This window comes from Lagenorhynchus albirostris, chromosome 17, assembly GCF_949774975.1.
Source record: "Lagenorhynchus albirostris chromosome 17, mLagAlb1.1, whole genome shotgun sequence".
Lineage (NCBI taxonomy): Eukaryota > Metazoa > Chordata > Mammalia > Artiodactyla > Delphinidae > Lagenorhynchus > Lagenorhynchus albirostris.
The window spans coordinates 24,352,818-24,379,363 of NC_083111.1; the positions used below are offsets into that span (position 1 = coordinate 24,352,818).

The window sequence follows — 26,546 nt, forward strand, 5'->3', positions numbered from 1 at the left end:
CTCCGTGAGACTCATGTCCCAGGTGATTCTAACGTATAGCCAGGGAGAGGACCACTGGGTGGTGGGTTAAGACTGTGGACTCAGCTGTATCTCTACATGAGTTCCACCACTTAGTTGTATGGCCTTGAGCAGGAAAATTGGTTTAATAACATCTATGTGCCTCAGTAAAATGAGGATAATAACCTCTCCTGGGGTTATTGTGAGAATTAAATATGATCATGAATGAAAAGCCCTTAGCATAATTTATGGTACTTTGGGCTCAACAAATGCTAACTATTAATAACAATATTTATTATCAAGGATATTTTATGAGTTATTTAAGGGAATAAACAACCTAAGGGATATAAATATATAACATGGAATACTAGAAATTAGAACGTGTGACTATGGCCTATTTCTATTCTTCTTAAACTGGAAGATTTGTGGGATTTAATGTTGATGCCCGGCACAGCCTGAGGGTCAGCCACTCCCTGAGAAGCACGTGACTTCATATTCAGTACTGACCTCAACTTTATAAGTTATTCCGAATCATTCCTAATTTCTGTTCTATTCCTATTCCTAACTGGGTTCAAAATGCCCAATTCCCTAGTAAATTTCACTTGTCCTGCTTGGGTCAGATGTCATCTCATGAATTCATCAGGGGGCAGAACCATATCACCTACAGACATGGTAACAGTAGGGACAGCCCTGAGTGTCAGGGGCAGTTCCCAGTGAAAGGGGAATCACTGTGACTTAGAGGTATCTTTACAACCATAAAAAGTGATCAGTATTACTGTAATAATACTGGGCAGAAAGAATATCATCTGAAAAGTCTCAGAGGAGTCCAGTGAAGAGCAAGTGTTTGTTTGGCTGGAGTATTCAATGGGAATATTGGGGGGTGGGGGGTGGGGAGAGGGGAATATTATGAAAAACTTGGTTTTGACAAATTGGAATGGAAGACTAATGGAAAGGACACATCAAATATAACAGATTCTTATTTGAGAGGATGGGGTAGGGAGGGAATGTATATAGGACAGTAGCAGAAAATTATGAGCAGAAAATTAATTAGTTTGGTTAGAGACATGTTGGGCTGATAAAAGTAGAGGGCATTCAGAAGGGGCCGTCCAGCAAGGAGATGGAGATGAAGGGTAAGAACTCACAAGGGCAATGCGGGCACTAAGTTAAGATCTGGATTTGGGACTCAGCAGAATGGTTGTGATAGCTGAAGTCAGGGACATGAATGAGTTTCCTGAGTGACTCGATAGAAGCGGGGACCAAGAACGGCTCTCTAATAGCACAGTATCTCCACCAGAGGAAGAAGAGTCAGCAAATAAGACTGACAAGAAGTGGATAGAGGAGAATTGACAAATGTAATTTGAAAAACACAGAGAACGGGTGAGATGAAAAACTACAGAGAGGTCAAGTAAATTAATAGCATAAAAGATCTGGCTTCTTTAAATTAGGACATCACTGGCCACTTCAAAAAGGGCAGAACCTTTGGACTGATAGAGGTGGCCAGGTGCTTCACATCCTTATCAATCCTTGGTATCATTCGGGGTTTGTTGGAACTTGATATGTAGGAGTTATTTATATACGCTGGATATACTTTGTCAGGTGTATGTATTACACTCTGTGGGTCGTCCTCTGACTGTCTGGTGTGTTTTGATGGAAGAAGTTCCTAATATTAATGTAGCCCAATTAATCAATTATTTCCTTTATGCATAATGCTTTTTGTGTCGTATTTACCAGTTCTTTGTCTAGGAAGGTCAGGAAGATATTCTCCTCTGCTATCTTCTAGAAGCAAAGGGAAGCCCAAGAAGGACTGCCATGCAGCATATCTAGCCAGGAACCAATCAGACTAGAAGAAAAGGAAAAGGGTCCCAAAAGATCTATCTTCAAGAGGAAAAGAAAATAGTACTAATAGAAGAGAATACCTGATTATGGTTGAACAATGGAAAACAAAAAACACTTATAGTCCTGTGGAAAATCTGTCAACTTCAGAAAGAACAAAAAGTTGCACAGGAAAGAAAATGTCATCATAACACACTACTAGTTAGCAGTGAATAAAAGTCCTAAGTTAAACACTGAATATAAATTTAAATTTAACAACAAAAACAAACAATAGATATCACTATACTGGAAGAATAGAAAGGAGGAGCTAAAAGTAATTCATGGAGTTAAGAGTACAAAATCCTCATCTTCCATAATAGCAAGTTAATAGATAATTAATAAAGTCAATAAATAAAGATGTAACAGAATATGTTTATCTTTTTTTTTTTTTTTTAAGATGGAGGTAAATACCAAAAGAAACTACTTAAAGAGTTTGGGGAGATCAACTTAGGGGTGAGGTGGAATGGGATAGGAAAATGTTGCTTTTCCTTCTGAGCTCTGTATATTATTTGAAATTTTGAACTATGTGTATGTATTAATTGGATAACAAAATAATTAATTTTTCCAAATGAGGCAGGGTAAAGATAGGGGGTTATGAACTTGAAGCAAATAGAAACAATTTGAAATGATTATTTTTTCTTTCTTTAAACATTGTATCTTAGGCTCTAGATTAGATCTTGAAATGAAGGACAACTGAGTCAAAATGATATATATCACAGGCAAACTACTGACCCAGACATTGTAAATCATTTCTAGGAATAGCTAGTAATTCATATTGAATCCAAAGAACACTTCACACATAAGTACATGATAGAATGAGCTCATTTTTTATTTTAAAAAGGAGGGGTGTTCAAGTGTGTATATTTTATGTGTGTGTGTGTGTGTGTGTGTGTCTGTGTGTCTGTGTGTGTACACTTGGGAAGACTATAAACCCTGACTATAACATATATATACTTTTTAGTTAAAATTTTATTCATGATCATATTCTTAATCACAATATATTTAATTGCAAAACAACCTGTCTTAGAATAATACAGTATGAGATGCATTTGACCAACAGTACAAATACAGTAATTATAATACTCAAATCTTAGGTTCATAGATATTTAATGTATTAGATGTGCACGACAATTAAAAAAAAAAATCCTGTCTTGAAAACTTTATAGAAGCACTTCTCTTTTCATCAAATATAAGGCTCACATGAGCCTATAACAAAACTTAATACTGTTCATGTGTCAAAGGACAAGGCTAAGCAATAAGTTATTCTTTTAAAAGTATCTATGAACCAGAACAATTTTCTTTTTGAGTTTGAGAAGCCAAAGACTATTAAGGAATATTTTAAGGCTGAATAGAATCAACAAAGGTAAATAAGGAGATTGGGAAGAAAGAAATAGTTCAATATTAACAATGCAGTATATCTGCCAGGTTCCTGTGCTCAGCCAGATCATCTTGAAAACATGAATTTTGAGTTTAGTAAAGTGTCATATAGTATCTAGTTACATCAGATACCTGATGAAAGTGCTTTTCTGAAACTGTTTCTCCTCTTTTATATATGGACTTTAAAGAAATCCAAACAAATACTGCAATGCAGTGTTTTGAAAAACATATAAACTGTAGAAATGCCCACAATAACAAATGATATCAGGAGGTACAGTAACTGAAATATATCAGGACGTATAGGTACAGTTAATTGAAATGGCATGGTAATGTGAAATGTTAAAAGGAATGGTAATGTGAAATATAAAAAGGATGACTAGATAATTTCTACTTCCAAACCTGAAGTAAAATTACAGAATGATGAGCTCATTACTTTATGTAGCAACTAGGAATTGCTACCTTTAAAATATTAATTCTTTCAATGCTTATTTTTGGATTGCCTACTATTTAACAGGTACCATGTTTGGTGCTACACTGATTAATAAAACACGGTTCTCTGCAAAGAAAGAAACCTTGGTCTAGGAAGTACTCATTATATACTTCTTACAAATTTAGTTAAGTATGGCTTTTGGAACTAAAGAAAAAAAATTTTCCAAAAAGTTAACTTTCTAATTAAGAATGCATACACACATAAATAGTTAAGTCAAGATTTCAGAGGCTCATAAATACTTAGAAACTCTAAATTGCTAATTGACTATTTCAGCTGATGTGATACCTGTCTCATCAACTGCCTGCATATTTTTTCCAAAGTACATTCTTAACACGCAAAAACTTTTTAAAACAATGAAACAAATATTTCAGCCATTCTTGCATACCTACTCTTAGTAAAATACAGAACAAGTTGCAATTTTTAATCTGGACATCGACGACAATTTAAACCAATCATATTATTCAAGTGAAACAGATGTCCTGAATTTTGTAACACCATCAGCAAACCTGGAGAGATGCAACTGTGATTGAATGTGTAAAGCTGTTAGAATTAATCTTCATCATCTCTTTGAAGAGGTATTATCTGAATTTCTTTGGCTATCCTTTCTCCTAATGTCTTATTGTTTGAAGCAATTATTCTTCGTGACATCAAATCAAATGGTCCACCTAAAATCAAATATGGAACATGGTTATATCCTGTACAAAAGTAATTCCTATAAAACTTGCATAGCAATATGTACTATGGTCAATCATAACATTTTAATACTTTCGACTATCTTTAAAAAGATCTATGCTGTCACATAACCATAATGTTTAAGCTCTGATAATACATAAATGAGTTTCTAAGCACCTTCTTTTAGTAAATACCAGTTGTGGAGGGAACTGGTATCTCAATCACACTAGTCTGGAAAATGTCATCTTTTCTCTATTTCACCTTTTGTGTGTTCTATTTCTTCTTTTTATTACTCTTATTACCTCTTTAATGTTTGGGAATCTATGGACAGAAAATCCGACTCCAATGCATTTTCACACCACTCTCCTTCCCATTTCCTTAATACTTTGCTGCCTTTCTCCCAGGCCACTGATGAATTATTTTAACCCAGGTTCACTCTTTTAAAAATCTCACCACCAGCGCAGAGGAAATACGTAGCCCCTCTAGGCTCAAGGCAGAAAGTGATGGTGGAGGAAGTCCATGTTCAACTACCACCATGGTCACCATTCAGAGAACTCTTGGTACAATTCTCAGATTCAGTGACCTTCTTGACTTTTTCTATAGCCTCTCAAGAGTTCCTGATACTCATATTTGAAGAGGCTAAGCCATTTATCATTATTAATCCCATGCTACCATTAGCTTCTTATCCTTGCCTCTATCTTGCAATGTTTGTTATTTTGATTGTGTAGAAAATTACTGGCTTTTTTTGCCTTAAGAGCTGAGGTATAACATGTAACAAACATTAAAGGAAAAAAGCCATATATAGAGGAAGGTCCAACAGATATGGAAAGAAAAATGCTTTACTGTCCCATAATTTTACCTGTTACATCCAAGAGTACTCCACCAGCTTCAGTCACAATAACACCAGCACCTGCTACATCCCAGCAGTGAATTCCCATTTCATAATATGCATCTGCAACTCCAGCTGCCACAAGGCACATATTAAGAGCTGCTGTTCCAACACCTCGGATCCTAACAAATAACATTTTAAAAATAAGATAGAAAAATAAATTATTTCAAATAAGGCATTCCTCCTTAACTTCAGTTTCTTTTAAGTGTTGACTGATGCAACAGTCATGATGCACTATATAAATGACAAAACTAATCCTTATGAAGCAATCATTTGTAATATAAACTTTAAAACAAGGATATTTTGGGGAAAAAAACTGAAGAAAATGCTATAATTCTACTATCATGGTATGCATGTATATTCATTGTGGTCTAAACCCAGGGACAATAGCCCCACAATACAAGTAGTTTATAGAAGGGTGAAAATGTACTCCCGGTCATCCCCAACTGCATGAGCATCAGTACGCGTGACCAAAGAGATAACAGCACTGGTGGGCTCTGCTTAGATCTAGGCCTGCCTGGAAAGATTATTTCAGGTTTGCCTTCTCACAGTAGCTTTTCCTTGGAAATATATCAAGTTAAGGTAAGTACAGACATTACTTTATTAGCCATTATAATAATAACTGATTCAGGAAAGAATCATCAATAAACGCTAGGGCTTCCCTGGTGGCGCAGTGGTTGGGAGTCTGCCTTCCGATGTGGGGGATGAGGGTTCGTGCCCCGGTCTGGGAAGATCCCACATGCCGCGGAGCGGCTGGGCCCGTGAGCCATGGCCGCTGAGCCTGTGCGTCCGGAGCCTGTGCTCCGCAACGGTAGAGGCCACAGCAGTGTGAGGCCTGCGTACCGCAAAATAAATAAATAAATAAATAAATAAATAAAAAATAAATGCTAAAATGAGTGGATGAATGATATTTACATATCAAAGTATCTCCCTATAAGATACACAATAATTACAATGGGAAAGATAGCAAGATCATTACCAAGTGATCAAAGTTAATATTCAATAATGGGACAAAAAGGTACCATGTGCCTCCTGATATAATGCACTGAGAAGGAAATAACAGTACTTCTGTAGCATTCCTGCCCCAAATGCATAACCGAAATCTAATCATGAGGAAACCCAACAAATTCAAATCAAAAGGCATACTATAAAATAATTACCCTATGTTTTTCAAAAATGTCAAGGTCATAAAAGATAGACTAAGCTCCAGATTAAAAGAAATTGATGAGAAATGGCACCTAAATGCAGTGTATGATCCTGGATTGGATCTTGGATTAGAATTCTTTCAAAATATGAATTAAGTCACTATATTAGATAATGTATCAAACTTAATTTCCTGATTTTAGTAATTGTGGTTATGTTAAAGAATGTCCCTTTTATCAAAAATATACACACTGAAATGTTTAAGAAAAAGAGGTCATCATGTCTGTAAGTTACTACTTTCAAATGGGTTTTACTCAAGCTTCTTTTTTAGTTGTTTAAACCTCTAAAAATAAGGCAGTCAGGTCTGTTCACTGAGTTCCTTCACTATTTATTTTTAAAGAAATAAGGGGATTCCACATATGAGTGATATCATATGATATGTGGAATCTAATTTTTAAAAATGAAACAAATGAACTTACAAAACAGAAACAGACTTACAGATATAGAAAACAAGCCATGGTTACCAAAGGGGAGACACAGTGGGGAGGGATAAATCAGGAGCTTGGGATGAACATACAAACACTGGGATGAACATACACACACTACTATATGTAAGACAGATAACCAACAAGGACCTACTGTACAGCACAGGAAACTCTACTCAATATTCTGGGATAACCTATATGAAAAAAGAATCTAAAAGAGGATGAATATATGTATATGTATAACTGAATCACTTTGCTGTACACTTGAACTAACAAAACACTGTAAATTAACTATACCCTAATAAAATTAAGATAAAAAAAAGAAATAATGGGAAATTGATGACTAATGTGGTATTTGTTTAGTTTCTTAAAAATAAAAAAAGTACTGCACCTGAGTACATCCTTCATGCCAAAGCAATTTTTCTTTTTAAAAAAGGATCAGAATTACATGATGCCTTGATTTCAAATATATTTTACTGCCTATATTCTTACTATATATCAAATTTAAGAAAGAACTAGCAACCTCAATAAACTTCCATAGGTGTTTGACTGCTTTCCAAATATATAAACCCAAATTAACTTTAGTGGCTTTTTTTAGTTTATAAATAATGGTGTATTTTCCTCCTCTTCTCAAGGGTATGTGATAGTTCACATCTCATGTCATAGAAAGAAAATACCAAGATCGCTCACAAATTATCTCTTGGTATTCTATTCAAACATAGAACCCTAGGCTGGAAGAACAATGCTATATAGGCAGTTCTTCCAGCACAGCATATAGGGTATGCTTCTGTCTACTTTTGATGTGTATCAATGGCTCTCAGTCAAGAGGTCTTTTGATCAGAAAGCATATTCTTTTATGGACAAATGTTACTAAATATTATTAATTACCAAATAATTGAGGCTGTGGTCTAGATTTTGTATATGTGTCCTGAATTCTATGTTTGTTTGATCCTCCTATACAGCTAGGATGGTATAGAGTATCTTCAGAATCACAAAGATTTGAGTTTGCTCCCCTACTCAGTTGCTTAAAAACTATAATTTTGAAAAAGTTTCTTCTTCAAATTTTAGCTTTCTTGTCATCAAAATGGAAATACCAACTTACCTTGGCTACGGCTGCAATGATTAGAAACAACAGACGTAAAGCACCTAGCAGAGGGCCTAGCATATAAAAGAGCCTCAAAAATTAGTAGCTATATTTATGAAGAAATTATTCCCTAAAGCATGATACCAGAAAACATCATTAAAGTAAACAAATACAGTGCATTTCATTAAACAAATCCCCAAAAATTACACAAAGGAAATTGACCCATAATGATTTACTTTGCCTCATAAATGTCATTTATAATTAATGTATAATTATACTTCAATTTAAAATAAAAGGAGGTGGTATCTCTTGGGACAAAGTGAAGGAAAAGCAGGAGCTAAGAGTGAAAAAATTAAAGATCCTGAGAAATGAAAGAGAAACAAGACATGCCAATCCTCACCCCACCACCACTTAGCAGAAATTCATAACAGAACCTATACAGAAGGGTAGAACTGACAGGATAAGGAGCTCTGAAACCAGGAACCCAGATCACAAACTGAACAGAGATAGAAAAAGCAGACACATCCACACAAATCTACTGTGAAACATCAGACATTGCTAATAAAAGTGTTTGGGTTTTTTTTGACTCATCAAGTGTCTCTGCAAAAAATTAAGCACAGAAATGAACAAAACAAAATAAAACAAGGAAAAAATAAAACAAGAGATGACTGAACTCAGGAAAGAAGTGGGACAAAAAAGACAAAATTCTATCAGAAAAGAAGACTAAATCGCAAGGTCCCCTAAAGAGAACAGATGCAAATGAAAACTTAATAAAGGGCAGTGAGGAAAAGCGATAAAAGAAAGAAGTAAAATGGGTCGGAGAGAAAGTGGCTGCAAGGGAAGAAACAAAGAAGATTTAATGTTCCTGCTGGTGTCTCTGAAGAAGAAAATGAAAACAGCAGAAGTGAACTAATACTTAAAACTAAAACTCAAGAAAACTTTCCAGAAAAAAAAAAAAAAGATATGAATCTACCTGTTATAGGGAGAAAACATCCCAGAATGAGCAATTCCAAGATATACCATTATAAAAGTGTCAGCCATGGAAGATTAAAAGAAAAAAATTTTTCTCAGAGCCTCCAAGTAAAAAATGAAATAATTTAAAAGCCAAGAAGATTAAATTGGCATCAGATTTCTCATAACATACAAAGCAAGGCAACAGTATAATAGCTTTTTTTTTTAAATTTGGGTTTTTTATTTATTTACTTATTTTAGTTTTGGCTGTGTTGGGTCTTCATTGCCACGCATGGGCTTCCTCTAGTTGCAGCGAGTGGGGCTACTCTTCATTGCGGTGCGCAGGCTTCTCATTGCGGTGGCTTCTCTTGTTGCGGAGCAGGGGCTCCAGGCACGCGGGCTTCAGTAGTTGTGGCATACGGGCTTAGTTGCTCCATGGCATGTGGGATCTTCCTGGATCAGGGCTCAAACCCGTGTCCCCTGCAATGGCAGGCAGATTCTTAACCACTGCACCACCAGGGAAGCCCTGTAATAGCATTTTTAAGAAATGTACTTCAGGACTTCCCTGGTGGCGCAGTGGTTAAGCATCCGTCTGCCAACGCAGGGGACATGGGTTCGATCCGTGGTCCGGGAAGATCCACATGCCTTGGAGCAACTAAGCCTGTGCACCACAACTACTGAGCCTGCGCTCTAGAGCTCATGTGCCACAACTACTGAAGCCCGTGCACCTAGAGCCCGTGCTCTGCAACAAGAGAAGCCACCACAATGAGAAGCTCACACACCGCAATGAAGAGTAGCCCCCACTCACCGCAACTAGAGAAAACCCACGAAGCAAAACGTAAGTAAATAAAAAAATAATAGATTTCTAAAAATAAAAGAAAAAAAAGAAATGTACTTTATACTTTCTTTCACTAAAGATGTTCTATCCAGCCAAGCTGTCTTTCACGTGTCAAGACCATAGAAAAACAGTTTGCAATGTGCCAGATCTCATGGAATACTGTGTACATGTGCCCTTCTCAAGGAATCTACTAAGAGATGAGCTTCATCTAATCTAAAGGTGATTGGTGTTAAATCAAAAACAAACAGAGACCAGCCTTGAAAATTCCCTGAGCAGACAAAACCAGTTTAGTCATGCAAACAAAGCTTAATTTAGCATATTTTGCAAAACTAACTCAACCTGGGTCATTTCTTGCTTATGCTTCTGGAAATGACAAGCAAAACTTAAGTTGTTTCTCAAGGCTGATATGAGGTAATCACTAATCAATTCCCTATCATTTAAAAAATTTCTATTATAGCCAATCACTGTGAAGAATAAATAGTCACTGCTTTCTCACTTTATAAGCTGCTTTATAACAATATATGCCTGAGCCTCATTTCATGTTTTGGTCAGGGTGTTCCTGGTTTGCAAACTGTCTTTTTGGTGTGTGCGCAATAAACTTTTACTAATTATACTTCAGTGATTCGCTGGTTTTAATTCTGTTATTTATGAACTTTTGACACCAGGAAAACTTCATGGAAGGACTGTGAGCATTTTATAAAGTCAAAAACTAAGACCACAGGATGGGACCGTGGGTGAAAGAATATGTAATAATAATACATCTGACAAAGTAGAAAGAATGCAACTTAAAAAACTGGATGAAAAGGGAGAGAAAAAGGGGAAAGTAGAGTAAAATCACTGAATGTCATATAGGTAACAGGCGGAAGCCAAAACGTTCTGGAGCCTTTACAGAGAGTAAATGGTCAAGTAAGAAAAGAGAATATTAAGAGCATTATAAAGAGTTTTAATATAAAAGAAACCCACAAGAATAAAACTGAACCTTTCACAAATTTCTATTTCTAAAAAGAAAAAAAGCAGAGGGGATACACCAAATAAATACAGTAACTATAACATAATATACAAAGTAATTACAGTGTAAGATAATACAACAGAATTGAGACCAAACAAAACGGTCATATCAGTAAATGAGTAAGCCTACCTTTTTTATGGAAAGAAAAAAGATTTTCAAATTGATTATAAAGCAAAACTCCACTCTATGCTGTATTCAAGAGATGCACTTAAAACTCAGTGATTCAAAAGGACTAAAAATAAGAGTGGACAAAGATTTACCAGGCACAATTCTGATGTCAAAGCAGGTTTCAAGTTCAAACATCGAAGTACAATACAGAATGTACTTTTGTTTCAGTGCATATGGAAGTTCCACAAAAACTGATCATATACAGGGCACAAAGAAAACATAAAGTTCCATATATATATTTATTACAATGTAATAAAACTACAAATTAAAAATGAAATTAAAAAAGCAAAAAAAGTCATTTCCTCGTGGAAATTTAAGAACACAACTCTTGGGTGAAAAGGGAAATACAAACAGAAGTAACAAATTTTGTGAAAATTAATTGAAATGAAAACACATCAGAATCTATGGGATACACTTAAAGCAGTAATCAGATAAAAATTCATAGCCTAAATACTTACATCAATAAAAATCAAAGCATAAAAATAAATTCTCTACTTAAAAAGGAAAAATAAAGGAAACAACAAAATGAACAAAAAGAAAGCACAATGATGAAAATAATAAAGCAGAGGAGAAAAACAGCAGACCAGATTAATAAGCAAAATCCTGGTTCTTTGAAAAAACATAAAATAGACAAACCACCAAGTAACTTAATCAAGACTTTTTAAAAAGAAGAAGAAAGCACAAATATACAAAATAAGAAATGATAAGGGGGAAATAACTACTGATACAGAGAGGCCAGAAATAAACTATAAGATTCTACCTTGTATACCTCCATGCAAATAACTTGAAAACTTAGAGGAAGTGGGTAATTACTTAGGCTGTGGAAATGTTCTGGATTAAAGGTGGCCAAAGAGACATGGCAACTAAACATAATACTGACACTAGACTGAATCTTGCACTGGAGGAAGAAAAATGCTATAAAAGACATTATTAGATCAACTGACAAAGCTATATATGTATGGATGGTAGACTAGATAAAGAGCAAATTCATGAAGTCAATAATTGTACTGTGGTTATGGAAGAGAGTATCCTTATTCTTAGGAAATAACAAACTGAAGTATTTAGGGGTAAAGAGCCATGATCTAAATAATTTACCATGAAATAGTTCAGGGAAAGAAAGGAGTATACACAAACACACACACACACATACACAGAGAGAGAGAGAGAGAGAGACAGACACAGAGAAAAGAAGGAATGATAAAATGATAAAGCAAACGGGTACAATGTTAACAATAGGTGAATCTGGATAAAGCGTATACTCCTGTTTCTTGTAGTTTTTTATTTCCGAAAATTTTGTTAAATTTGAAATTATTTTCAAATAAAAGTTTTAAAAATTACATTATAAAATTAGAATTACGGTACTGATCCCATGTCTATTAATTAAAAATTTCATTTCTAAAGAAAAATTCATTCCTTAGAATGTCAAATTATCTATAATATTAACATAGAATGTTCAAATTTTGGGAAAAAGTGAAAAGAGCTTACCCATGGATGGGAAGGCAAAGAAGCCTTTCCATATTAGAAAGAATAATTCTCACAGTCTCTGGTGTTCTGGAAGAGCCCAACTCTGTCACCAAGAGTGATTTGGTAACATCTAAAAGAAAATGTTTTAAATAATCATTAGAGTTTATTAATAAGAATTCTGATAAAAAAATTGACACTTGTAACTCAGAACAAATTGGACATTTTTATTCCTCTTTCTAGTTGTATCATATTTGTTTCTTTCTAAGGCTTTAAATATTAAAATACTTATCAATTTATTATCTCTTTTAGTTATTTTATCATCATTTTTATAATCATCAAAAGGAGTCTAGCTCCTTACACCACCCCCCCAAAAGTACAGAATATAATCAACCTGCCTGCATGCATGACACATTTAGTGGGAAACGAGCAAACGCCTTACATATTTTTTTTTTTTATAAATTTATTTATTTATTTTTGGCTGTGTTAGGTCTAAGTTTCTGTGTGTGGGCTTTCTCTAGTTGCGGCGACTGGGGGCCACTCTTCATCGCGGTGCACGGGCCTCTCACTGTCGCAGCCTCTCTTATTGTGGAGCACAAGCTCCAGACGCGCAGGCTCAGTAGTTGTGGCTCACGGGCCTAGTTGCTCCGCGGCATGTGGGATCTTCCCAGACCAGGGCTCGAACCTGTGTCCCCTGCATTGGCAGGCAGATTCTCAACCACTGCGCCACCAGGGAAGCCCACATATTTTTTTTTTTAGTGGAATCTAGGGGTCTTCCCTGGTGGCGCAGTGGTTGAGAGTCCGCCTGCCAATGCAGGGGACACGGGTTCGTGCCCCGGTCCAGTAAGATCCCACATGCCATGGAGCGGCTAGGTCCGTGAGCCATGGCCTCTGAGCCTGCGCGTCTGGAGCCTGTGCTCCGCAACGGGAGAGGCCACAACAGTGAGAGACCTGTGTACCGCAAAAAAAAAAAAAAAAAGTGGAATCTAGAAATTAAATAATTTATATATAGATTTGAAAAAGACAAAAATTAAAATTAAATGGTAGCACTGTTGGCAGGAATGTAAAGTGGTGCAGCCATTATGGAAAACAGTATGGAGGTTCCTCAAAAAACTAAAAATGGAGTTGCTGTATGATCCAGCAATCCCACTCCTGGGCATATATCCAGATAAAACTATAATTTGAAAAGATACATGCATCCCTATGTTCATGGCAGCACTATTTACAATAGCCAAGATGCAGAAACAACCTAAATGTCCATCAACAGATTAATGGATAAAGAAGATGTGGTATATACATACAATGGAATATTACTCAGCCATAAAAAAGAATGAAATAATGCCATTTGCAGCTACATGGATGGACCTAGAGATTATGATACTAAACGAAGTAAATCAGAAAGAGAAAGATACCACATGATATCACTTATATGTGGAATCTAAAATATCACACAAATGAACATATCTACAAAACAGAAACAGACTCAGATATAGAGAACAGACTTGTGGTTGCCAAGGGGGATGGAAGGATTGGGAGTTTGGGACTAGCAGATGCAAACTATTATACACAGAATGCATAAACAACAAGGCTTACTGTACAGCACAGGGAACTATATTCAATATCTTGTGATAAAGCATAATGGAAAAGAATACGAAAAAGAATATATATATGTATAACTGAATGTTGGGTTAGTTTCTGCTATACAGCAAAGTGATTCAGTTATACATATATATGTATTCTTTTTCATATTTTTTTCCATTATGGCTTATCACAGGATACTGAATATAGTTCCCTGTGCTATACAGTAGAACTTTGTTGTTTATGCATCCTATATATAATAGTTTTATGCCTCATTTTTAATGATTCCCAACTTGAAGTGCCTTTTCCCCCTCAATTTACTAATAACTGGGCCCAATAGCATCAGAACAAAGGAATTCTACAAAGAATTTGAGATGCAGTGGCTGAAGCAATAAAACATGAAGGCCATGAGGGCAGAGTCATTCTTACTCATCTTCCTCCCCAGCCCCTGACAAAACGCAAGCCTCAAGTGTCTTCTGCTCCATCGCACTTGCTTCCCCTGCTTCCACTACTACATCCAGAATTGTGGTCACAATTAAAAAGTACAGAGAAAACAGACACAATTTATCAATCAGTTAACACTTGGAGAGCTCTACAGGTTAACATTCAAAAACAGTAGCATACGAATACATAATATCAATCACACCAAAAATTAGAGGATAAACCAACCTTCTTGGCGTGAAACCTGTAGTTTTTGACCATTACAAAAGGCACCTTTTCCTTTCCGGCCAGTATACATCTTATCCTCCATGCAACTGTATACAATTCCAAATTCCATCTGCAGAAGGAAAACAAGTTTCCTTTACCAAACCTGAGTATTCTTTCTCATGTCATCCATACTTTTTCTAAGAAAGTAACAAGAAAATCTGGTATACTAATAATGTTTTCAAATGGCTAAACCATGGGTATTTAAAATGCTAATTCCCAGCTTAGTCAGAGGAAAGAAGTCATCAGACCTAAACACTTGACTCCTGTCTCATCCATTTCTAAATTTAAGGGCACCCACCTTGACCTCTCTCCTTCCTGCCTCAGATGAAGACAGGTTGCTCCTGTTTTCTAGGGTGAATCCTTCTTCCTGTTAAACTTCTCTGAAAAACTGCTCCATCAACCAATCCCTCCTCTCTTGGACTTTCATTCCGGGACTTCTCGCCAAATTTCTTCCTCCCTCACAAAACCTTCAAAACATTACCTTCTCCTTTTCTCTTCACTGCCAAAGAGTGGTCTAGACTTTGCATCTCCCATTCTCTTACTACACTACAATTTGGCTTCTTCCCTGATCACGCACCTCCTGAAACTCCTTGCAAAGAGATCATCAATGCACTCTTGCTGACCAAATGCGTCTTCTGAAGATTTGGAGACTGCTGACCATCACCAGTTAGTCTCATACTCCGTGTTCCTGGCAGTATTCTCCTAGACCTCCTACTATACTCACTGATCTGTCTTGGTGTCACAGTTTCTTATGACCTTCTTCTCTGCCTAACCCCTAAAAGTTGTGTTCCCCAGAGTTTTTCATTCTTCCTCTTCTTCCATTTCCCTTTTAGCTCTCTCGATTCTTACAGGTTTGTTCTTTCCAGTCCACAAATTCAACTACCTCTCTAACTGTGGCTCCCACCAACCCCATCTTAACAGGTCAGTAGCTGTGCTTCAGAACCTAGGCTTGCAGAAACCTCAATTGAGGAGGTCAAACTCACTCACTACCTGATCACTCACGCCTCATTCCTTCCCCATTAGTCACTTCCTTCCAATTTTATCTTGAAAACACTTCCTGATTTTTGGCATTTCCTGAGCCATTCTCCCCACCTCCATCTGAGTTCAGAATCACCTGCCCCTCTGGTGTGACCTCTACATTGCTGGAATTATCTGTCACTCTGCACTTAAAAACCTCTACTGGTTTCCTACCACCTAAAAACAAAATCTAAATGTTCTGACATGGACAGGCCACGGTGCCTCATGGCAAGACCACAACTAACTCACCTCATTGGTTCTGCTCCTGCCATTTCCAGAGGTTTGCCCACAATGAACATCTCACCATTCCCCACACACATCATGCTCTTCTCCAAACTGTTCTTTCTGATTAAAATGCTTTCCTTTTCTTCTTTATCTGGCAAACCCCTAATTTGCTATGACCCAACTCACATGACCAAATTCTAAGACCCATTACATTTAGTATGAAGATTTCCCCAAACAACTCCTGGCAGAATTGGTTACACCCTCTTCATGTTCTCATAGTATTTTTTTTTTTTCACAGTTCCACCACATATTACCTTTATCTGTTCACACGTGTAACTTTTGCACTGAACTGGGAGTTCAACAGCCCAGGGCTGATTAAATGAGAAATGCTCACCTATCTCCCTTTGAATGTTCTCAGTGATTAACACAATCCTGTGCCTAAGATTTCATTTGCACTAATCTGTGTTTTTATTTTCAGAGATTTCTTAACTCTCTTGTATACATGCTGATCAAATATATCGCAAGCCCCTTGAAGACAGTTATGTAAGATGTTAGTAAACATCATTCGTGTTTTGATCAATCAAATACCCAAACAGCACGGAAATGCAACAGGTAGAGATTGTACTCTACTGGGCTTTAGATACAGCAAGTGTTCAGGTTCCTGAACATAGTCTGCATTTTCTAACCATGCTTGGCCCCTTCCACTTCCTGATGTTTCCCTTCACAATGCCTACTAAAGCATTCCTAGCTCAAAGCACACCTCTTCCATTAAGCATTTCAGACCCTACATCAACGCCTATCTTATCTGACTCTATCATATATATAATGGTGATTAAATACTGAATCATATTTCAGTTATTTGTGTGTATTTTTTCCTTATAAAATCTTCTCAGAAAACATTACATTTTCTTCACTGGAAAAAGTATCATGACAAGTTTAACAGTTCTGGAGTTTATTTCAAAATAATGCAGCTACATAAATTGAATAGAGACAAACCTAAATTTATTATGGAGACACATTTACTCTTTTCTCAGAAAATGAGAGCAAGGCATTTTACCAACCATAAATTTAAACAACATACCTTTTTATTAACAACAAAGCCAATTGAAACAGCTACAAAAGGAAATCTTTAAAAAAAAAACACACATAAATTTATCAAAATAGAACTTATTTTCAACAAACATGTGTTTTCATAATAAAACTGCTTACAATTTTTTTCATATGAACAGTCTTATCCCTCCTCCCCCAGAACTGTGTATACAGTATGCAACCCTTTGTGTAAATCGTAGGGGATGGGGAGGGTAGAATATACAGGTGCATACATACAGGATGCTTCTACAGGCATGAGACATCTCTGAAAGGATTCACAAGAAGCTGATAACAATGGTCACCCCCAGAGATGGGTCCTGAGAAGCTGGGGTCAGAAGTGGGAAGGCCACTTGGCACTGTATGCCATTTCATACAATTTAAATGTAGAATTCCATTAATATAGTTTTAATTTTAACAAAAATGGGATCATACTATATATTATAATCTTCTCTATGTTATATAATATTATGAGCATCTTTCCACATTAACATTCCATCACAAAACGATTCTACATCTTAGCTTTATGGCTTTAACAATTCTATTAGTAAAGATACATACAGCTAGCTACATGGTAGCTTCAAATATAACAACTATGTGTCATCCCACCAAACTAGGCTACTCACTTGAACTCTCACTGGCAATTCTATCAGGCTTTCTTCTAAATATCCTGAGTTATATACTTACTTTGTGCCAGGCACTAGAGTAAGTTCTTATATAAATGTACAACTCATTGAGTCCCATCAACAAGCAATTCTATGAGGCAGGTACCATTAATGTGCCCATTTTATAGAATGAAAAAAAAAAACTGAGGCCTAGAAAGATTAAGCAACTTGCTCAAGGTCACAATTCACACATCCTAAAACCCATGCTCTTTTTAACAGTTTTTTTCTCCTGGATTGAACCCATTCTATATAGACAACACTCCAGTATTGAGTTAGTTATTTCCTTAATTGATCTCAAAGGAGCAATGTTGCTTGCATACATTTTTATGTGGTTTCAACAGTGAGAAAAAGAATGGTAAACAGGGCACTTCCCTGCACAAGACAAGTCTACAACATTAATACTTCAACACCTCTTCCATAGCTGATGAAAATTATGCATAATACACTTACAAACTACTCTACAATTTACATAATTCTCTAAAGTATATATGTTTGTGAACAAAATATCCAACAGTCCATTCAGTTAATACAGTAACAGTAATTACAATATTAAAATTTTTAAAACATACCCATGTACAAAGTTAGTTGTTCCATCAATAGGGTCAATGATCCACGTAGGGCTGTCAGTTAAAATACTTTTTTCCCCAGCTGCCACAGATTCCTCACCAATGAAACTAAAAACAAAAATGACAAACTCTGAATCTTTACATTGCTTTCAACAATTTTCAAACCTTAAGCTACCCAGGGTCTACTATAAAACATAACAAAAGTCCGTACACTACACTTTTCTATTGTTTTTCCTGCAGACTGATGAAAGTGAGAAAGTTTTACTTCCCCCAGAACAAAGTCATGTGAAAAATAACAGAATCTGAAATTCTCAAATGTAATGCCAGGATAAGTGAAGGCACACATGCTGAAAAGGGAATTTGTTGCTGAGAACTTACTAAGGAAATGTGGAGGTTTTAAAAATAAGTCCACAGATTCTCTCATACTCCTCTCTTCAAGAGGTAGAGCCTAACACCCTTTGCCTTGAGTGTGAATTTGGACTTAGTGACTCGTTTCTAACCAATAGAACAAAGTGGAAGTGACAACGTGCAACTTGGAAGACTCATTCACAAAATGGCACTGAGGTTTCCATCTTATTCACTCTATTTCTTCCTCCCTCCCCTTCCCTCTGTTGCTCTGGGGGAAGCCGGCCACCATGTTATCAGCTGCTCTGTGGAGAGGCCCAGATGGTAAGGAACTGAGCGGAGCTGCCGCAGACAACCCATGAGGAACTGAAGTCACCAACAATCACATAAGTGAATGGCCCCTTCAGCCCCAGTTGAGCCTGAGGTGACCCACAGTTTGACTATAACGTTACGCGACCCTGGCAAGAACAACACAGCCCAGCTACTACCACATTCCTGACCCTAGAAAACTCTAAGATAATAAATGTTTGATGTCTAGAGCTGCTAAGTTTTTAGGGTAACTTGCTATACAGCAATAGATAATATACAGAACATTAAATAAGTCAATGAGAAAGCAAATCACCCACCAAAATTACTGTGTCTACATGCTTTCCTAAAACACGCTACACAGTAAATCTCAGGTGAATTCTGTAAATGGTGTCTGAGTTCACTGGACTTCTTCTTTCCGTTGCTACTTTCTTTTTTATTTATGTCCTTTATTCAATACTGAACAGTCCTAATAATCATTATCATAATTTTCTTGTATCTCTTTTTCTCTTGGCTATAAACCTTTTCATTGAGAAGACATATATTTAGCTTTAAACATTTTTTTTCTCCTCAGTGACTAAAATACCAGGAATGGCCAATGGCATGATCACGAAGAAGTAGAGAATGACAATGTTAAACCCTTAAAATGATGACAATATTTTGGTTATATTTCTGTGCCTATAAAGAAAGCCCTGATTTTAGTATTTTCTCTCAAACTCCTTAAAGCTACCATGACTTTAGCACCTAAAAAAGTTTGCAATATAGAGAATAAAACTGAACTTTTAAATCTTGTCTATGCCAGCCACTTGTCACGTCAACTTCCAAACACGTCAGCATCCAAACACTCCTCTTACTATAAAGGAATCCAAATAGCCCCTGTTCACTGCTCCCTGGAAGTGTGAGCTTAGGCAAACAATCTCAGTTCAGCTAGCAGATGTTCTTGCCCAGGATTTGTAATCTTGAGCTAATGGGGTAAAGATATCCAAAGTGAGCAGGGTCAGGAGTGAGGCTACCAGCAGCATCTGAGGCAATGGCTCCTAACCCTAACCCTAACCCTAACCCTAACCCTAACCCAATCCTAACCAGCTCTGCCTTCCTCCCTGGTTCCCACCTGAGCCCTGCTCTCAGGGCTCCTGAGCTGCCCAACACCCTCCAAATAAATTCCCGTTCAGCTTAAATTAAGTATAGTCAATTACTGAGTCTAAAATCAAAATTTCTGTCTAGTACTATTGACTCCAACCTAGATTTCATTTTTATCACAAGAAATTGAAATAAGAAATACCTGTGAGATGGATACTTTTCCTTTATGGAAGAGATAAGCATTTTTTCAACTTTTTGGTCAGTAGCAGTTACCAAATCAACTGGAGAACTTTTGATCATAATATTCATTTCGTTTTTTAGGGCTTCACGAGCCATCTAAAAAGATTTTTTGGTAAGCAAATAGGAAAAGCATAAGTCATTTTAAATCAAACTAAAAGATGAAATACAGAAATGGTTTGAAACATTCAATCTGTCTTAAATGATATTCTTAAATATTTCTTACCACAGTGTAAATAAAATAAATCCTTAGGGGTTATGACCTTCTAGGTATAAAATCACAGAATCTTACATCCTATTTTAGATTCACAACTGTCATCACAAAAAGTTTAATGACACAAAATTAAACTATCACTCCACTAAAGTTCAATAAAATGAAAACAGATACAGATTAATCAAAGTATATGTTTTGTTTAACAAGGCAACCACACGCTGTCCACATCCAACACATCATGGCTGAAAAGATTTCAGTTCATACCTCTCCAGCTTGTCTGGCTAGGGTTACTGCATAATCCATGCATTCCTGCCAAGGATCAGCCATCTTCGGAACAGATTTAACACGTACAAAGATACAGCAGTTACAAATCTCTAAAAATCTTAATCATAGAATAGTTAGGTCACAAAAACAGCTCAATTTGCAACATACTTTTATTCAGGATTCACCCTCTACCTGATTCTAGAGTTCAGTTTTTTTCAGTATTCACTCACAGGTCCATTAAGAAACACTTTTTATCTAAATTACTTCACTTCTATTGTAGAAACATTTTCATAACAAAAATTTTATTCTATAAAATTTTATTTTATTCTATAAAATTATTTTATTCTATAAAATTTTATTCTATAAAAGTGTCTCCCAAAGTGCCCATACCATACAACATTTTAAAAAACAGCATTGGTCTAGGGAATGGAGAAGAAAGGACACAAGAAATATCTTAAAAGACAGGTGCATGTTTGGGTTAAGAATAAAGTGAAAATTAGAGAAAGAACACAGGGAACACAGATAGTTTTCAGTATCTGCAGTTTTGGCATCCGTGCATTCCACTAGCCACAGATAGAAATTAAAGAAGCTCTGAAGGGAAGGGGTAGAAGGCACATGTACTAATTGAATGTCAGGTAGTTCAGTACTTTATACATGCAAATTTATTTTTAATGAGGTTGTAAAGATGAAAACTTAAAGCTCAGTGATTATAAATAACTTGCTTTATTAGACAGATGACCCAGTCAGAATTCGAACTCAATTCTGAATTTAAAGTCCACTGCTCTTTCTATCATAACATTCTGAGGAAAGAAAATTCCAGGACTAAAAAAATAACAATAAAGTAAAAAAGGAATTTCCCCAAGTTTCAGAGAGGAAAAAAAACAACACATTTTTGTCTTCTGAACTGTCCAGCTTTCCACTTACTTCTGAAGAGAAGACTAAACTAACTCACCACTGGCTTGACCACACTCTCAAACCTGCACCCAGGACAGTGAAGCTTTTCAAGCTGTCAGACTCAGAAAAATGTGGATCATTTATAAAACAACCCTAATTTTGTCATCTTTATATTTGAGAATAACTTACACAGAGTTTCACCTTGAAGACTGGTCGGAAATCCCAATCATGGTGCTCACAGTATAGGAATGGGGAGGGGAAGAGAGGGAGGGGAAGGGAAGGGAGGACAAAGGACAGATACTTTGAGCTGTTTCTGCTAGTTGCTGCTTCTTCTTGATATGAGCGTTTAAATAATTTTAAAAGGAAGCCACTTTTTGAGTTATAGGAGTAACTGCTTAGAGCACTTCAAGAATTGTTTCCAAACTTTATTTTTTCATTCTTACTTACTCCCATTTCTTTCTTCTAGGCTTAAACAGAACTAGATGTTCTCACTATGAATCTGCTTTCTAGCCAGAAACTTTGCTTAAGCCATTCATATCTCCCTGTACTAACAGCACTGATATCTCCTACCAATTTTTCCAGGCTCACTTCAAAAGCTACCCTTTCTTCTAGGGATTCTCCACCCAGAAGTCATAATCTGTTTAACCATTCAAGAGCTATGTGCTGAATATCTATTATATGCTGTGCAATGCATCACAGTGAGGAAAAACAGGCAGAGTTCACACTTACTCTCTAGTGGGTAGTCAGGTATTAATCAAAAAAAAAAAATCACAGACCACATGCAACATCACAAATGCAATAAACGCTACGCAGAAGTGCAATGAGAAGCATGTAACAGGGGAACTCTGACCTGGTCTTAGGTACCAGATACGGTTTCCCTAAGAACATGGTTCAACCAAGATTTGACGGACAAGAGAATAGGTATTAACTAACTCAACTGCAGGACTCCTGGTATGTGAAGAGCAACTGAAAGGCCTAAGTGTGACAGCTCACAGATCAAGAGAAATGGGGGAGGGGTGAGGCCGGGGTATAGTAGGGCTCATCCCTAGCGAGGCCTTAGAGGTAAGATTTTGATTTGAGAGCCATGAGGAATCACTACAATGTGGAACAGAATGGATTAGAGGGTGGAGGGAAGAGTAGACAGTGGGGATATTTGCTTTGGGAGGTAAAGCTGAGGGCACTTAGCAATAGATTGGATATGGAGTATGAGGGAGAGGAAGAGTTTAATGATGCCCAGATATCTCACTTTGGCAACTGAATGGATAATGGTGACATTTACTGAAACACGGAGCAATAGAAGAGTCAAATTTGGGATCTGGGTAGGAGGTCGGGAGAACAAAAGTTTAATGAGTAGAGAATGAGGAACCTTTGTGAAACCAAAAGAAGATGTCAATTAGGCAGCGGACTGTATGCATCCTGACCTCAGAGGAGAGGTATGGCCTGCAGATTTAAATATGCAAGTCACCTGAGTAGGCAACAACTGAGTCCTGAGTCTGAATGACATTCCTTAGGAGGGAACATGCTATGAGAAGCTCAGAGGACACCCAAGCCTGGAAGACCCCATAAAACTTTGTACATCACTCTTAGGGCACTCAGGAATGTTTCCTTACATTTCGGTCATTTGCGTGCATGCCTTATCTTTCCAACCAGTTTTGAGTATATCTCAAAAAGGAACACATTTTGTTCACCTTCACTTTCTCAAAGACAAACACATGAAACATTTTCAACTTTTTCTGTCCTGGTTCCCACCTTCCCTGCGGTGGGAGCCATGCCACCTTCCTGCCACCTGTCCCCAGCAGCGGGACTGCGGACAGCACGGGATCAGGGGCTTACACCGGGACTACACGCCCCTGGACGTATGCCAGGTCTCTCTGAGCTTCTTTGGAATCGGTAAAGTGAAAAAGAGGGAATTATTCTACACAAGCTGCCGCAAAGGTTCAGCGAGATCCCGGGGGCGAAACCGCTACACACGCAGGGACCGTTCCTGGTGTCACTCAGCCGTGGCTCAAGACAAAACATCAGGGGTGAAGGCGCCCCAACTGCGGCCTCTGTCGCTGGGCGCCACCCCGCACCGCTGACCGAGCCCACCCACTCCAGCCGCCCGCGTCCGCAGCGCCCGACGACCCCGCCCAAGGGCTGGTGCGGGATCGCAGGAAGGAAGGTCTCACCTCTGGGTGAAGGGCTTGAGGCTCGCTAAGATACCAGCCGCATCCAACGCTGGCCTCTTCCGGAGAGAGAGGAGGGTCAGGCTGGTAACGCCTCCGACAGGAAGTCCCGCCCCTGCAGCCCCGCCCACGGGGTTCGGCTTCTTCTGGCCCCGCCCCACAACGGAGCATAGCCCTCCAACCCCCAACTCCCTGCCCCACCCCCAGACCCAAGCTGCGCTGGTGATCGCTTCCTGACCCGTCCCCCTCCGCCTGGTCCTTCCAAGTCTGACCTCTTCTTTTTCGTCTGTGGTTCTTCTTTCTTTCTCCTGCCTGTACATTCTTCTGTAATTTAAAAAAAATTCCTTTCCTCTATTTTGCCCATCCCTTATGTCTTCCATTCCTTCCAATTTTCCTGTTTCCCTTTCTTTGTCCCAGTCTTTTATTCCATACTACCCTTTTGGCAAAACACAAACTGGAGATACGAGTCTAGCTTTGCAACTTTTATTTGTTAAAACTGTGCTGGGTAAACCTACACTATATACATATTGTAGGGGTTCATAAGGGAGCGTCCCCAAAATGTTCCATTTTTGCATGAGGATTATTTTGAGCTAAAGGCAACTGAGACCTGGTGAGTGAAAGAGAAAATACTCTCCCTCCCTTAACTACCTAGAAGAATTTAAACTGGAAATTTTTCTCAGAAAAGAGTTATTACTGGAGATATGCTTTATCTAAAGGGCCCCATCTATATGGTAGGGCAAATATCTAATTACCAAACATCTGCTTTTCTTATCATCCTCCTGTCCTTGGAAGCCCCAGGCCCCCATCTCATTTCCTTAGCTCAGGATGGCATGTAGTCCTCATTTTACTTTTCTGCCTCTGACCCTCTCATGCACGTGGGGTCTCTGGCCCCTTTATGTGTGGAGGATTCTCATATGTATAAAATTAAATTTGATTTTCTCCTGTTAAATCTGTCTCATATCAATTTAATTCTTAGACCAGCCAGAAGAACTTAGAAGGTTTCCTAGAGGAAAGTTTTCTTCCTCCTCAACAATATACACTATAGTAAACCTATGATAGGTAGACAGACAGACATTTATTGGCCAGAACCAACTGCCCCTATTCTCAATAATTCATTTGGTAACCATGTAGTGAGGACTTACCATGCTTCAGGCACTTTTGTTTCCATATGCATTATTTTACTTAAAGGTTGCAACAGTTCCATGAGAAGATATGATCAGCTTCATCATATGGACGAGGAAACTGAGGCTCAGGGGAAGTTATTTATCCTCAAGTCACACAGCAAGAGCAAAGAGTAGAACACACTGACTCCAAAGTCCATATTCAGGGAATACATAGTATGATAAGCTTGCATCACATGAAATACAAGGACTAGTCTATGGTCCTTAAAAGAGTTCCGCTTCGGGTTTCCCTGGTGGCGCAGTGGTTCAGAGTCCGCCTGCCGATGCAGGGGACGCGGGTTCGTGCCCCGGTCCGGGAAGATCCCACATGCCGCGGAGCGGCTGGGCCCGTGAGCCATGGCCGCTGAGCCTGCGCGTCCGAAGCCTGTGCTCCGCAACGGGAGAGGCCGCAACAGTGAGAGGCCCGCGTACCGCAAAAAAAAAAAAAAAAAAGACAGGATATTGTCACCAATGTGTTGCAAATGAGAGTTCTCAAAAATGAATGACATGAAGTCTGGGACCAAACCTCACAAAAAGCCAGAACTTTGTCTCCTTCTAAGTATCTGATTTGAACACCTCAATTTGTCTAGCAAATGATGCTTTTGTCTTCTTGATTAAAAAAAATTTAACAAAAAACTTTAGAAATTAGTTTTTTGGTTCTTCATTGTCAATCATCTTAAAATAAAAATCTTGCCAACTCTGTGGTGACAAGTGTTGGTTTTTAACCAAATAAAATTTTCCAGGCATTTGCAGAAATGTCATTTGAGTCCTCTTTAAGTCTCGTTTAAATAAACAAAGCTGCTAAAATCGGTGTAATCGAAGAGTAGATAGAATATCTCATTCCTTCAAATTAAAACCATTTCAAGCTTCCTACCTCTAGTGAGCAAGAAGTACAATCTTTTTCTAGGAGCCTCAGCTGCTACTTTACAATTGTCCTCAAGTAACTCAGGGATTTTTCAGTCCAAGGAGGTTGTTCTGCTTTCAAATGCCTGACTGAAAGTAAAATGAAGAATCCTCTAGTACACAGGGAGGTCTAGTGCTCCGATCTGGTTTTGGCAGTGTTGCAAACTGGTCCCACACAATCCAAAAGATTTTTGTCCAGTGCTGCGAGTGATTCAGATGGCTGCAGAGACCTTGGTACCTAGTGCATTGATCTTGGCTTCCCAAAAGGGCAATTGTTAAAGCTATAGTCACATCTGCAGCTGGTGTTCCCAACCCCAAAGACTGTCTGCTGTGCCAAGGTGGTTTGGGGTTACAGAGGGGTCAGGTTCCAGCCTTAGCCACACACTATACCAGGACAAAATCTGCTCCCCGGCGTGGTGATCAGATCACTGTTCCAGACTTCCCTAATGGGGAGTTCCCTCTTGGGGGCCTTTGATATCCTTTCCTACCAACGGACTTACATCCATGACAGAGGTTCCAATTATGCTAAACCTCAAAATGGAAGACAGGCCAGATCCAATGCCCCTGACACCTCCCCAGACACCTGACTATTCGTGGAGGGGTTCTGGGAAGGATGGCCTTTGTCAAGCCACAGAGTGCTCTGGTCATCACCTACATGAGTGATAGGTGCCTTGTATTTGCATAATAAAGAGCACCC

At 37.9% G+C, this 26,546-nt stretch overlaps 1 protein-coding gene across 3 annotated transcripts; it reads right to left on the reverse strand.

Annotated features, from left to right (window-relative positions):
* Nucleotides 1-2,732: 2,732 nt before the first annotated feature.
* On the reverse strand, nucleotides 2,733-23,857 carry IMPA1 (inositol monophosphatase 1). Of its 3 annotated transcripts, none has more exons than XM_060128043.1 (9): nucleotides 23,790-23,857; nucleotides 20,728-20,790; nucleotides 20,215-20,348; nucleotides 18,285-18,389; nucleotides 17,046-17,091; nucleotides 14,684-14,792; nucleotides 12,461-12,569; nucleotides 5,268-5,419; nucleotides 2,733-4,401 (listed from the first exon to the last, which is right to left on the reverse strand). In XM_060128043.1, exons 2-9 carry the CDS (start codon nucleotides 20,788-20,790, stop codon nucleotides 4,286-4,288), a joined length of 834 nt encoding a protein of 277 aa, XP_059984026.1. In that variant the 5' UTR covers nucleotides 23,790-23,857; the 3' UTR covers nucleotides 2,733-4,285. The 3 variants fall into 3 exon arrangements, with proteins under 3 accessions (XP_059984026.1, XP_059984025.1, XP_059984027.1); XM_060128042.1 differs by having other exon boundaries at nucleotides 20,728-20,845; nucleotides 23,790-23,855; XM_060128044.1 differs by lacking the exon at nucleotides 23,790-23,857 and adding an exon at nucleotides 23,316-23,357.
* Nucleotides 23,858-26,546: the final 2,689 nt, after the last annotated feature.